The sequence below is a fragment of the Diceros bicornis genome, chromosome 23, assembly GCF_020826845.1.
Source record: "Diceros bicornis minor isolate mBicDic1 chromosome 23, mDicBic1.mat.cur, whole genome shotgun sequence".
Lineage (NCBI taxonomy): Eukaryota > Metazoa > Chordata > Mammalia > Perissodactyla > Rhinocerotidae > Diceros > Diceros bicornis.
In genome coordinates this window covers 18,490,838-18,506,338 of record NC_080762.1, presented here as the reverse complement: position 1 = coordinate 18,506,338, position 15,501 = coordinate 18,490,838, and the positions used below count along the sequence as shown (strand labels likewise).

At 40.1% G+C, this 15,501-nt stretch overlaps 1 protein-coding gene across 2 annotated transcripts in view; it reads right to left on the bottom strand.

Moving 5' to 3' along the window:
• The window catches only part of GOPC (golgi associated PDZ and coiled-coil motif containing), a 42,460-nt gene extending 35,097 nt beyond the window's left edge, over nt 1-7,363 (bottom strand). The window contains exon 1 of one of the 2 annotated variants that reach the window (XM_058566391.1): nt 6,866-7,363. In XM_058566391.1, coding sequence (XP_058422374.1) covers nt 6,866-7,153 — 288 coding nt within the window. In that variant the 5' untranslated portion in view covers nt 7,154-7,363. The remainder of the gene's footprint in view (nt 1-6,865) is intronic. The other variant, XM_058566390.1, reaches the window with a different exon arrangement.
• Nucleotides 7,364-15,501: the final 8,138 nt, after the last annotated feature.

The following is a 15,501-nucleotide window of genomic DNA, read 5'->3' as shown; positions in this document are numbered from 1 at the left end:
TCAAAAAGAAGTGAAGGGGGTCAGTCTGAAAGGAGGAAAAGTTTACCCGAGGGTTGAATGGAGATCAGCTAATACACGGAGTAGAGAAAGGGAAAAGTCTGAGACATAAAAACCCCTAGCAGCTGAGATAGGGATGTAAGTAGGTCACAAAGGTTGGTGTCTAACGTGTGAGTTCCAAATTTCCACTTTGAAAAAGGGGCCAAACACCAATTCTGTAATCCACATATAAGTCAACTTGATATTCATACTCACTACTCAATAAAGTTTGGGAGCTCTACAGAGAAAAAACCACCAACCAATTCTAGAAACCAAAATGGGTTCACAAAGAGATAATGTCACCCCCTAAAGTCAGCATTCCCAAAGCATTTGATAGTTCAGATTATTTCACCTAAGACATAGTCCTGACCCTCAAAGAGCTGACCTTCTAGAAGTAGAGAGATGTGGCAACCACTAATTACAGTACAAACTAACAAATCTAACAGTCCAAGTGAGTTCAAGGTGTGATGACAGCCTCTGCCTATAGAAAGCAGAGAGGAATGGGGTGAGGAGAGCCTTCCCAGAGATGGTGATGTAACTGTTATCTTGAAAGATGAGTGCGTGTTTGATACTGTAGACAAAGAGGACAGAGAAGGCATTATACACAAAACCCTATGACAAAGTAGAGATGCCATGAAAGAGCAAGGCCTATTTAGAGAACTACAAATTGACCAGTTTTATTGAGGCAAAAGCAGAAAGAAGGGGTGACAAGAGATAAGGACACAGAGACTGGGCACTGATCACCATGCTACAGTTTGAATTTTAGCCAATAAGTAATAGGAGGGTATAAAAACAAGAGTGACAGAATCAGAGTTGCCTTTTTTGATATGAACCATTAAAATAAAACATTTTAGAATGATTTCAACGAAAGGATAGTTTGGAGGAGGTAAGAAGCAATTAGGAGACTCTGTTAGGAATACGCAACAAAGGATAAGGATCTGAACTATGCACAATCTTAAACTCAACTCATTATCTTTCCTGCCAGAACTGCTCCTTCTGGATTCCTAACTTCAGTGAATGGTATAAGTCTCCTAGGGCTGTCATAACAAATTACCACAAACTTAGTGGCTTAAAAGAATAAAAATTTATTCTCACAGGTCAGGAGGCCAAAATCAAGGTGTTGGCAATGTTGGTTCCTTCTGGAAACCTTGAAGGACAAACTGTCCCATGCCTGTCTCCTAGCTTTTGGTGGTTGCCAGCAATCCTTAGCATTTCTTGGCTTGTAGCCATGTCACTCCAACCACTCATTCCATCTTCACATAGTTTCTCTGTGTCTCTGTGTGTCCTCTGAGGACTCTCTCATTGGATTTAGGGCCCATTCTAATTTGCTAGGATCTTACATCCATCCTCACATTAATTACATCTACAAAGACCCTATTTCCAAATGAGGTCACATTCTGAGGTTCTGGGTAGACATGAATTTTGGGGGGACACTATTCAACCCACTACAGGTATCAACCAATACATTTTCCAAACAGAAATGTGGTGTCATCTTTAACCCTTCCTCCTCCTCATCCTCTGTATCTACATAATTATCAAATCCTATTTCTACTTCTTTACTAAAAATTATCTCCTTTTCTTCATCTCCATTACCATTTTCATTTCAGTAACACACTTGTCTACATAGCAAACTCCTTGCTACAGCACAAGACGAACTCAATTATTACTCTCATTACTGTGCCTGTTACTAAACAAGTACTGCTGGAGGAAGCCACACAACAGGACACACTGGTTGTACCATGAATTTATGATAACTAACTCCAAATAAGTCCTCAACATTGCCTGGCAGTCCTTCTATTTCCCTGGCCAACTGGCTTTCCCACTCTTTCATAAGTCTTTCAAATCTCTTCACTCTCCTCGAGCTCTTACTTTCACCCACTTTCAGCAGTTGTCCTGGGCTCCTATTTTATAGAGAATAAAGAAGACATCCCACAAAAACTCCCTCAACCTCCCACTTTCTGCTCTCATCACCTCTTCTTTCTTCTAAATATAATAGCTGTCCTTTCAATATAAGGCCATTCTCTCTACATGTATTTTGGATCTCATCTTCATTCAGAAACCTTACAAATACTAATTATCCCTCTCTTTCTCTAGAATTCAGCTTTCCCCTCAACTAGATGCTTTTCATTGCCTTATAAACATGTTCTAAGTTATTTTTTCATTTGAAAACAATACCTCCTTTGCACCTCACACTACCCCTCCAGCTATCTATCTAATTACACTCACTCTTTCTGCGTACTTTTCTCTCCACCTCCTCCTCTCCTCCTGTTCCCAGGCAAAAATGCATGTTTTTGGAGAGATTGGTTTCTCTAGTTCTGTAGCCGTGGGCCCCTTACTTATCAATCCCTGTGAAATAGGAATAACAATACTAAAGCTACCCCACAGGACTGCTGTGAGAAGCAGATGAATCAATATATGTAAAACCTTAGGACAGAGCCTGGCCCATACTAACTGATCAATAAGGTCAGCAATACAGCTATTGCTAATAATATCTCACATCCATCTATCTAGCCAACTGACATCCTGAAGTCATCCTGAATTCCTTCATCCCTCCATTCTAATCCATCCCTAGATATTATTTATTGTTACCTCTCAAGTCTCTCTTGTTCTGAACACTTTCCTCCGTCTCCACTATCCTACTCTGCACTATCATCATCTCACATGGATCAGAATAAGAACCTCCTAAATGATTTCCTGCATTCATTCTTGTCATTCTCCCAAACTCTCTCTTTACCATGGCCCAAGTGAGCTATTCTAACCTCGTATCTGAGGTTACCACCTAGTTAAAACATTTCCCATTGTGATGATAAAGCCCCCAAATCGACTGCATGACCTATAAAATCATGTAGATACGGTCCCTACCTAGCTGTTCAAACTTATCTTGCATCTCACTTTTGCTCTCTGCTCTAATAACACATACCACTCTTTTTCTTTCTTTTTTTTTTTTTGTGAGGAAGATCAGCCCTGAGCTAACATCCATGCTAATCCTCCTCTTTTTGCTGAGGAAGACCAGCTCTGAGCTAACATCTATTGCCGATCCTCCTCCTTCTTCTTCCCCAAAGCCCCAGTAGATAGTTGTACGTCACAGTTGCACATCCTTCTAGTTGCTGTATGTGGGACGTGGCCTCAGCATGGCCGGAGAAGCAGTGCGTCGGTGCGCGCCCGGGATCCGAACCCGGGTCGCCAGCAGCGGAGCGCGCGCACCCAACCGCTAAGCCAAGGGGCCGGCCCTACCAACCCTTTTTCAATTCTTCGAATGCATTATGTGCTTGCCCACCACAGGTGCTTTCCACTTCCTGTTCTCTCTACTGGAATGTTGAACGATAGTCCTATTTCTCTTGGCCTAATTCCTACTCATCTTTTATGTCTTACCTCAATAGTCACTTCCTCAAGGAAGCCTTCTTTGATACCCTACAATAGGCTCTCATTACTCTTATGTACCTTTCATAGCATTTATCAAAGTTGGAATTTCACATTTATGTGATAATTATCCCAACAAATTCCCCTAATAGGATCCAAGCTCCATAACAGCAATGACTATATCTGTTTTTGCTCTCTGTTGTATCCCGATTGCCCAATACAGCATCTGGCACATAATTAGTGCTCGGTAGATACATACTGGATCAATGTTAAATTTCAAGTTCAATGCAAAACAGCCTCACTGCTTGTTTAAAAATAGGACAGCTTTAAAGTAGTAAAAGGATAGCACATCATTAGTTCATTATCAACATGGCTCTAAACCAAAGTTAAAAGTTTCTCCACTGATGGTTGTGAATAGTAAAATCACTTTATTTTTTTTTTTTTTCCCCCAAAGCCCCGGTAGATGGTTGTACGTCATAGCTGCACATCCTTCTAGTTGCTGTATGTGGGACACGGCCTCAGCATGGCCGGAGAAGCGGTGCGTCGGTGCCCACCCGGGATCCGAACCCGGGCCGCCAGCAGCGGCGCGCACGCACTAAACCGCTAAGCCACGGGGCCGGCCCTAAAATCACTTTAAAAAGAGATACTGATTCAGCATTGCTGAGGGAAAAGAGGATGTGATAGAAGATGCATTGTTTTGCTATTATTTTTTTAAAAAGGTAAACAGGCAGAAAACTGTATTTCAAGGCAGAGAGGTGAGTTGTTCTAAAGTATTGGTTCTCAAACTTTGTTCTACTCCAACACACCTACTACTGCTACTACTACCAGGACTACTACTACTATCCCCCATCAGTACGTGGGACTCCAGCACAGCCGTCACCCAGTGGCTCACCACAGCAGGAATTCTCAAGCAAGTGGGAAGCATAAGAGAGATGTGAGTAAACTGCAATGGCACTCTCTCAAAATATTCTGATATTCTCTGCCCTCCCCATTCCCTTATAGATAGCCCTCTCCCCAAATATAACTTACAGCAAGAAGCAGTCACATAGATGTCATTCATATTTAATTTTAAAATGTAACCTATGACTTTTTTGCATCAAAATTGTTTTCCTAACTACTATATTAATATTAAATGTGGTGTTACCTAAAGACACAATAACTGGAGAGAAGAAGGAGTAATCTGGAAGGATATTTAAGACCAATTTAAATATAAGCTACCCATACTGGAGGTATCTGTGTCTTGATTATAAAGATATTTTATTATGGTAATATGGCTTAAGGTATTAGTCTCTAAAACCACTAAACTTTGGTGCACATTTGTTATACCAAACCATAAGTGGTCTCAAATATTATGTTTTAATTTCCATATCCTTAAAAAAATAGAATTCAAGAAATAAAATAAAATAGGGCAAAAAGTATGGAAATTTTTTCAAAGATTTCAAGATCTCAGACGACTGATAACAGTATACGGAGCAACCTCTGAAATTCTGTAGATGATACAGCAGCAGATCTACTTTCAAAGGCACTACTGACAATGAACCTCACTCTTTAGCAATACACAACTGATTCCATGAAAACTGTGGAAATTGCTACATGTAGAAGGATTAACCCCACAGACTTGATAAGTCAACTGTAACTGAAAAAATACACAAACAACAACAAAAAAATCACATTAGTCTCTCCCCTCCCCATTTTCTAAGATCTTTAAATCAAGGGTTTCAGGCATGTTGAAAAAATATGCTCACATTGTGATAGGTTAGCATTTCTTATTTTGAGAAATAACACCACCTCCTAAGCCAGGCATGGAGCCAGAATATGTAACTATAATTTCTGAAAAAAAAGAACATGCATAATTTATTATAGCTCTGAATATTTATCTAAAATATTTAAAGATGAAAAAAATTGAGCACCACCTCCTACTCACAGAATGATCCTTTCTCCAAAATTAGATTTTATATCTGACATCAAAATATCACTCTTTCAAGTTTCCTTAAGTCATTAAAGAAATGAATTAGATATTGTTTCACTTTTTAAAAGCTGTTTATTCTCAGTAGATACTTGCAGTTGTAAATGATACGGAAGTTCTCATGTGGTAAAAGCCACTCTTGCTCTGTTACTTAAACCTAAAGTACTATTTCTAAAAACCAACAAATGCAATTTCACTAACTGAGAAAAATAAATATCTTTTAGAAATTACCCCTAATCAAGAAATCAAGAGACATTTTCATAAGAAGTGTTTAGCTTCCTACTGGCACTCCCACTTCAACCTTTTCAAAAAGGATGGAAGAAATGAACAGTCCTTTCAGGGGAGAAGAGTCACAAAATCTCTGATACGCAATTCTATGCTAATCAAAGATGAATTATCCCACCTTTTTCATGGCTAACTGACAGGAAAGAGAAAGAATGCTAACCACAAGCAAGGAGACGATGCATATCTGATACTCATATTGATTTGGATCCAATGGGCACTTTCAAGCATTACAACTGATAGCAATGATGATTTCTTAGTAAATCTAACGTTCAAAGGACTTTGTACATCACTGATTATCCTATTTATATCTATTTAAAATGAAGACCCATTCTCTTATTTAAATTATCTAGTTAGAAAATGCTCTTTATGTAATAATGTTAATCTATCATGATTTCTAAATACTGTAATAATGTACTAATTTAATTTGGTGCACAATATGGTAAGTTTTTTTGCTTTTTTGGAACCATCACCATCCACCCACACCCACAACCAAGATTAGAGACTTAAGCAAATGACCATTCTTCACATACTCTAAAAAATAAATTCAGATTTTGGGAAATATAGTAAAGCATAAACAAAACCTCAATGTTAGAAGTCATTTAAATAATTGTAGGGAGCTCTGGAGGTATACGCCTGTAATTTAAAGACCAACTGTAAACCAAGAAGGATACTGATACTATTTAGTGTTTATCCCACTAAATCTTCCTAACAGCATTGATCAAATTCCCCTAACTAGTTCATGCATGCTGGTAAGAGTATGTCTGTGTGCAACAACAGACCTTGACCTGAAATGGTTAAAAATAATCAGGAGTGTATCTGTCTGGTGACATAAATACCTCGTTTATCAATGTGAGATCTAAAAACCCAAATGTTAAAGAGTGGGCTAAGGTATTCTTATGACAGAGAAGCTTTGAGCTTAATCTTAGGTTTGTTAATGTAATATGTACAAGTAGGCTGGTGTAATTAGTTCCTGTTTCCTCCTCATAGAGATACTAGGAAGGTGGATGACACGGGGAGACCCACACGTCGATCTACACCCCTTTTTCTATTCCAACTTCACCTCACTCCTTTCCTTCACACATATACACACACACTCCCCCGTCACATTTGAAGCCCAGGTGCCCTAGTGGGCAGTTTTCTAGGGTCGCTTCCCTGGTGCGTTAAATAGAATCTGACGACCGGGGTTGAATGCCACCCCCTCCAGCGCCCGCAGCTCACCTCTAGCTTGTGGTTGATTTGGGACACAGTCTGGGCTTTGTGGCAAAGCTGCGCAAAGCAGGAGCTCAGGCTGGTCATCTTCTGTCGCCCCTCATAAGTGATGTCCGCCTGGTCCGGATCGATCTCGCCCAGGAGCAGATCCACATCCACGAAGGCCTTGTCGAACTCCTTCTCCAGCACCTCCAGCCATCGGAACATGGATACCCCGCCGGGGGTGACCCCCACGGCGCAGGAGGCGCCCCCGGGGCCCCCTCCGGCTCCTGCCGGGCACGGGCCGCCCGCCGACATGGCGCTGTCCAGGGCCTCCCCCAACTGCTGCTGACCCCCCCCCGCCCACCCCGCGCGAGAGGAACTGATGGGACTGCGGGGACCCCCGCGCACGCACGTTCCCTGGGTCCCCTCCCTTCCCCTCGCGCGGCTAAGGCTGGCAAGGCAGCCCCAGAGCGGCAGCAGCAGCCACACTGAGGCGGCGGCGGCGGCACACGGAAGACGCGGGCCGTCCCACCTCACGACCCGCCCCCGCTGCGCATGCGTAGCGAAGACCCAGACGGACGCAGCCTGGTGGGGCGAAATGGGCGGGGCTAGGATGCGACCTTGGCCTATGAAAAGCCTCTGCTTGGGACCCGCCCGTCAGCGGCCATATTGACTACTGGCAAACTGCAGTTTGAATACTCGAGAAACAGAGGCGCTTGATATCGGCTTCCAAGTTGAAACGGCTCGAGGAAGAGAAGGGCATCCACGTCGCAGAGAGGAACGACTTCCGCCCGTCTGACTTCACAGTGGGCAGAGGACGTTATAAGTCGTCCGGGAAAGTTTCTGCGGTGTCGTCCAGGGGCAGGGAAGGGAAAGTGAGGAAGGGCGGTCTGAGCATGCGCAATGGCCACGTTTTACCTTTTCCATTCCACTTCCTGTTCAGGGTGAGGCGGGTAAGGTGGGTGGGGTGGATGGACAAACTGGCTCTTCTTGGTAAACCAGGCCCTAAATTCTGGGTGGAAACTGCCTAGAGCTGCACGTTGAAGGACAGCGGCTGCCCAGGTTTTGCTGAATTAATACAATACATTTTGTCTTGTAATTAAGAGGCAGGCTTGGGTTCAAGTATTAAACCCTGCCACATATTAGCTGTGCCGTCTTCATTGTAGTCTTTAATCTCGAAGCCTCAGTTTCCAAAATTTGCTACGCTCAGTAATGAGGTCAAATGCTTAGCTTCAGTGCTTGGCACTTGCTATTCCTTATTACACCGCAGGTCATGCATTTCCAAAGCAACTACTTCAAAAGGTGTACTTATTTCAAAAACTGGTACAGTGTACCCACATGTGACATTTCAGAAAAACACAATTATGAAGACTCACATATTCATAAATATATTGAATGCAGAGCCCTGTTGAGGCATTGGGGACACAAAAATAAATGAGACATGACCCTTAGTCAAGCAGAGCTCACAGGCTAGTGAGTCTAACCTGCATAGCTACAACTTAATTTGAATTTTGCAGTACCCTTGGGAGTGTTTAGCAACTGCTCTTTACCATTCCACCTACTCACTTTTAACCCTCTTCTACTCAAGAGTAGCCCGGTCTTGGAAAAGGACGGAGAAACCAGTCTGATTAGAGAAGGCTGGTAGAAACTGTCTCTCCTGCATTGCCTAGGGGAATATTTTCCTGGCCGACTACAGACTCTTTTATGATCTGTTCATAGGACAGACTCTTCCAGTTAATCACCACCAAAGCCAGCACTTTGTGCCCCTCGCCAACGCAAGGCCAGTGAGGAATAAGAAATCATAGGTTTGGTTTGCTGTCTGGAGACTGCAGGGCCGACTGGTTAACATGGGTCAATAAAGTCCTTTGACTTAAGCAGACTTAGCTAAGCAAAACTAAGGGTGAGATCCTGGCCTTGAGCTTAAATAGGCACCTTCATACAGGTTTTAATACACAAAAAAATAATGTAAAACTAAAATTTGCATCTTTCCCCATTCCTTTTCAAATTAACTTTATATTTCAATATTTCAGTATTTGCAAGAACATCAGTACAGCTACCAAGTTGCCAGCCACTTTCTCTATACATAATATAGTTAGCAATGCGTTTTCAGGAATTTGAAGTAAATAATGTAAAATTGGAGGGAGGGCACATACATGGAATCACAATAATAGGAATAGCTTTCAGTTGTTGAGTACATACTGTGTATTAAGCATTGTGCTATTTGCTTCAGTTCTTTGACCCTCACAAAATCCTGTGAGGAAGCTATTATCACTTTTTTATAGATGAGCCACAGAGAGCTTAAGTATCTTGGTAAGGTCACACAGCTAAAAATCGACTGAGGTGAGATTTCAATTTAGATGTCTTTTTCTCCAAAGTCTTAGCTGTTAACCATGGGTTATATAAGGAGGAGGGAATCCATTTCTTCTTGTATAAATTACCAGTATAATAAATTGGCAAATCAGGCCAAAAGTTTTTTCAAAAAAGTAATTTCTTCCTAATTATAAGCCGTATGCAAATCTATTAATATATAAGAAATGTTCCTTAAAAAAAAGTAATTGTAATACTCACTATTACTTATCACTCTCTTTAGTTTATACTACACTTGAAAATAAATTTCGTTTCTTTAAAAAAATGTCATTCCACTTCTTGCTGTATTGTGTGGGTTCAACTGAAATGCATTTTAAGTATTTATATGTTTTGAGTGCTCTGATCCTTTTTGAAGATCTCCATTTCCAGGATTGTAGAACCCACCTCCATTTCTGTTTGTGATCTTTACAACTCCAACAAATCACACCCTCTGTGCCTCTAAATACTTTCATCTCATATTGTCTCTTCTCGTTATCACACCATGTACCAGCTGCCACATCCCTATGTGCTTGCTATCTTGGTTCTATGTGACTATTTCAAATACTCATGAGGTGCCCTCTATGTGGACATTCTCATTTGCCCACTTTGATTGGGGTTTTGCATTTCTGCAAGTCACAGACCAACACGGAAGTGAAGAGCCGAGTTTGATGTTCAAGTGCTGCCATCTGCTGTCAGCAAGCTCTATTACATTTACTGCCTTATCTTGACTTACTCTGGAATTTGGAATTGTATGTAATCTCAATACTTGTGGAGTTTATTTTTCTAGAGATAATAAAATCATGATACTTCTATTTGCAATTGCATTGGCATAAGTGCAATGTTGCTGTTTCATGAATCATGCTTACATGATTAAACATTTCTACTATAACTTAAATGTGACAGTCCTGTTTTAGGAACTTATCCCTAGAGTTTTACCACAAGGTATTACTAAGAATAAATAGGGGAGAGACTGAGGAAACTGGGGAAAAAGGGAACATGCTAAAGATTTCTCTGGTAGGTACTGGTATTTAGCTGTGAGGTTAGTGTAGAGTTCAAACATTAATTGCAAAGACACCGAGGTGAATGGCCATAGAAGATCTACCTTGGAATGGAGAACGATACTGCCATTTATTGTACTCTACTGTGTACCAGGTCCTGTACTAAGCTTCACACATTTCATTTACTCTCCAGTAATCCAACCAGGAAAAGGAAAAGGTAGTAATTGCTGTTGGTCGCTATGAACAGTTGTATGATGAATAAAGAAAGCCAAGGAAAACCCACTACCATTTTACTGGAGCAATGTGGGAAAAGTCTTGGAATATCATATGCATGTGTATTATTTATATTTATTGATATTTACTAACAATTTGAAATTTTGTGATAGACATGCTAAAGAAGTAAGTTTGGGCATTCCAAAGAGATTTATTAGCCTCATTCTCCTGATTATTCCTTTTATATACCCTTACGGAACAACTGTTTGCTCTCTTGTTCTTAAAACTTGAGAATTTTGTTGCAGTGATTTAGGTTTAGCTCAGACACCTCTTCCAGGAAGCCTTCCTTTTTTCTCCTCATGTGGAGCTATGGACTCCATTGCTGTTTAGTTTCCTGCAAATACCTGCTATAGCACTTATCATATGTTTTTTGGAGCCCCTTAAACTGTGAGCTCCTTGGCAGCAATAACTGTATCTTGCTATCTTTGAATACCAAGTCCTAACACAAGACCTGGGCTATAGTAGGAATGCTGAAAATATTTGTGTGGTCAGTTCAATAATTAAGATGTTACAACACTCTATGTAAGAGATTCTAAAAGCAGTCACTTTCCAAGGTATGCCTTTGATACCTGCTAGAGAGCATAGCTGAACATATTTTTATATTGGCTCAGGGGTTAGGAATATCTATAAAATACTTATTCCTTTAAATTCCAAAGAATATTTTTCCCAACTTAAAAAGAAAGGTTCATTTAACAATAATCTGGTTGATTTCACTAATAACTCCAATATAATTTAGGCTTTGAGAATTATTTTACCTAGTCCATAGTTAAAATTTATGAGATAACTATGTTTTGTATCATGTACCCAAACCTAAAAACAAAACATAATAAAAAACAATTTTAGAAATTCCTAATACTATATTTTTATTCCCTGACACTCTCTAAGACTGACTATAACTGCTTTTCCACTGTCACCTGATCTGCATTCTTCATTTACTCTTTCCCACAGCTCCAGGTTTGGGTCAGCATTATCTAAAACCACCATTTATCAACAGTGGTATCCGAGTTTACTAATCATCGATTCTTCCTCTTTCATCCACTGTCAAGTCACTGTTTATTTCTCAGATTGTCAGACTTTACAGATCAAACGTAGACTCCCCCACATCAGCCTCTGTTATTTATATTTCTTATAGATGAGTTTTATAAGGGGCCCAAAACAATTGCATTCCGAACACCCTTTAACATTAATTATCTTTTCTTTGAACTTATATTAAAAAGTATAATACTTTAAATGATCTCCTTAGAATTCTTATAGTCTTCCAAATGAACAAATCAGAAAAGTAGGGTGAAACAAACAAAAGCCATGTCATAACAGTTGTTGGAAATAGAATTTGTTTTGTCCCCAGTTCATTGTAACTCACTCAAAGCTCATTTGGCTTTTGTGGTCATGATGAACAGAAAGACTGAGAGTGAAAAGATTTCTATAGTGGACATTTGTCGCTGCAAATGAGAGACTGTCCATATTTGAACCCCCTTCCCCTGCTTAAGGAATTCCTTACCTTATGTGACTTGAATATTGAGTCCTTCTCCCGTATTGAACTAAAAAGTTCAAATAATCGCTTTCCCAGCTCTGCCTAGGCATGTGACCTAGGCTTGGCTAACCAAAATCATCCACCTGAAATTTTTTTTTTTTTTTTTTTTTTTTTTTTTTTTTTGTGAGGAGATCAGCCCTGAGCTAACATCCGCCAATCCTCCTCCTTTTTTTTTTTTTTTTTTTTTGCTGAGGAAGACGGCCCTGGGCCAACATCGGTGCCCATCTTCCTCCACTTTATATGGGACGCCGCCACAGCATGGCCCACCAAGCAGTGCGTCAGTGCGCGCCCGGGATCCGAACCAGCGAACCCCGGGCCGCCGCAGCGGAACGCGCGCACTCAACCGCCCGCGCCACCGGGCCGGCCCCTCCACCTGAAATTTTTAACATGGAGATAGTGAGGCAGGAATTGTGAGAATTCTTCTTGGTAGGAGTAGAGATAGGAGTGGGGTAGCAGCATCCTTTTCCAGTAGCAGCAGTGCCAGCAATGGTATCCAATTTCTGGTTCAGTGGTGGAGGCCAGGGCATCTGTGCTCTGCAGTGACACTAGACTGAAGTGTGATTTTGCCTGTGATTCTGGTTATATAGCCTTCCTTTATTCTTGTCCATTTCCAAATCTGGTTCTCCAGGCTTTCCTACAATTCTGTGTGCTACCCGATTTTCTTTCAATAATTCCTTTTCTGCTTAAATCAGCCAGAGTTTGTTTCCATTGCTTGCAAGCAATAACCTAAACTGATACGATTATCATTTATAGAAATCCTCTTTTTGCCCATGGACTTGACATGCCTTAGTTCGTTTCATCTGTTTCCGTCTGTAACATGGAAATTATTTCCCCCATTTTATCTTCATTCTATAGAAGAAAAAATTGAGATTAGGAGAGGTTGAGGAGTAGAAAAATTTATTTTTTTGTTTTACTTTAAACTTATGCTCTTTTTGCAACATTCTCCAGAAGAAGCAAACAAGTTAAAAAAGAATCATGTTCACAATTTTTTTATTCTTTAAATCTCTTTTCTTTAAACTCAGAAAGAGATTTTCATAAATTAAAGTCTTCTGTTTAGCTCTTGGTTGATCAGTTCTATAATAGGAATCACAAGCCAATGCTTGTGCACTCAAATCAGGGAGAATTTGGATTAGTCATTTGATTTTCTGGAATTTGGTTTCCCATCTCTAATGGGAACTTGCCCTTTGCTTTTAATAAACCAAGGAAGGCCAACATCCATAGCATGGAGGCAAATATTTATGTTTATTGTAGGCTTTCTTACCAATGGCACTATTCACATTTTGGATTGCATAATTGTCTGTTGTTAGGGTTGTCCTGTGCATTGTAGGGTGTTCAGTAGCAGCCTTGGCCATTACCCTTTAGATGCCAGTAGCACTGCCTACCCCCCCCCACACACACCTTTTATTGTCATCAAAAATATCTCCAGACATTGCCAAATTGCCCCCAGTTGAGAACCACTGAGTCATAGGAAGAAAGAAAGGAAGAGAGGGAGGGAAGGAGGCAGGAAGGGAGGCGGGGATAGGGGATAAAGATAAAGAAGATAAGAAAGCAAGTCCCGGGAGGATCCTGGCTTGAGAATCTGACAAAGACATAAATCTAATTCGGTCCAAATTCAAACGCAAAGCACGTTCCTTGAGTTTGCAATCTTTCCTGTGCTGAAAGCCTAAAGCTAGATTCCGGGCTGTTTTTGAAGAGCCAGGTGAGTCATTGAGTTTCCTTAATGGAGAAAGGCACCCATCTTCCTTTACTTTGTTTTCCTTACCCAAAGAAGCCAAGTAATAATGATCACATAAGGTGTTAAGTCCTTCTTAGAGAAAAGAGAAATATGCCTCACACTCAGCCTCTTGACCCATAAGCTCAAGAACCAAAAACTCAAGCCAAAGGTAGGGAACTTTATACCCATGGCTCTTAGTCAATATGTGAAAACTCCAAAAATCAGCAGAAAGTAAGGTAGAAGCTGAGCAATGGCGGCAGGTTTTGTGGTTGCTTCCTAGCGTAACATAACTGCAAAGGGCCCTGTCACCTCCAGAGCAGGTACAAGAAAACATGCACCTCCTTTGAGCGCTCAGCCTATACCTTTATACTTTCTCTGCAGTGGGTGGTATCAACAAGACTTTGCCTTCTACCTGAAAAAAAAGGTGATTTCTCAGCTTAACCCTAAATAAATAGGTGTGGTCCGGGGAACAGATGAATCTTTTATTCTTCAAAACATTCTCAAATTTTTTATGATCAAAGTTATTTATATTTATAACGGTAAAGTCAGGAAACAACCTAAAAGTCCAACACTTAGAAAGTAATCAAATTTAGACAATACTCTTGATGGCCTATTAAACAATAAAGTTATATTTATGGAGACTATGAAATAATATGGAAAAATATTATAATAGTGAAAAGGGCAGAATATAAATTTGCCTATGAGTATGTTTACAACCTGAGAAAATAAAACTATTCACAATATAAAATAGTAGATATTAGAGAGAAAGCCAAAATTGCAGGAAAATTGCAGAAATACCACGGAAATGAAGAAAAAAAATTATACAGTGTAATTCAAGGCTTAAAGAAAAGGGAATCCTGTGGCCACCAACAGAGGATAGAAAAGGGAACTCATTGCTGTGCTGAATAACAGAGAAAAGTTAGCTGTCATTGATGGCAGACGAGAGGATAGAATTTTGGCAGCATTTCATTCCAAGTAACTAAATATGAATTTACCTTTTTAGCAACACAGGAAAAAAAAAAATGATCGATGAGTATTTCTCTTTGTTGTTTCAAAGCCTAGGCAGATAAAACTGGAAAAATGTTTGATTTGGGAATAGGACTAAAGTTGATTTTTTTTTCCCTCCTTGCTCTTTTTTCCAAATTTTCTTTTATTGAGAATTATTTTGCTATCTGAAAATTCTAAAAATTAAAAAATAATTCTCCTACTAGACAAGAGAAATAAATAAGTTTGTTGAAAATCAGAATATTGACAGAAAACAAATCTCTTATCACTCCTTGTCTCTGATAGAAGAAAAGAAAACAGAGGGAAAACAATCAGAAAAGGGGAGTAGAAAAGTCTTTTGGGAAAAGCACACAGATATCCTTACTCTGGAAATAAAATGAATTGATTATCGGATCAAAGAAACTTTTGGCTTCAAAATGAAAATTGTAGCAAAGAGAGGTAAGGTTGAACAGGAGATAAGAGACGCTTTTAAATATTAGAAAGGGTTTCTTTAGAGAAATCTGCTGAGGCCAACCACCCTGGGGAAATTTAGGCCTTCCACTTGAGAGGAGAGAGCTTCTGTATATAATCTTTTGCTTAAAATGCTTTCAAATTCCTCAGCAGGGGAGACCACAGCAAGACAAAAAGCCACAACAAAGGAGCACCCAGGACAAATGAAGCTTTCCCTCTCCAGCCCGTTTTCACAACCAAGTTCCTCTGAAGAAACTAGAGGCCTTTTCTTTCATTATTACACATAGATGAAGACATGGACCCACTTTGATGGTTAATTCTCATTTGAGTCAACAAATTGTTGAAT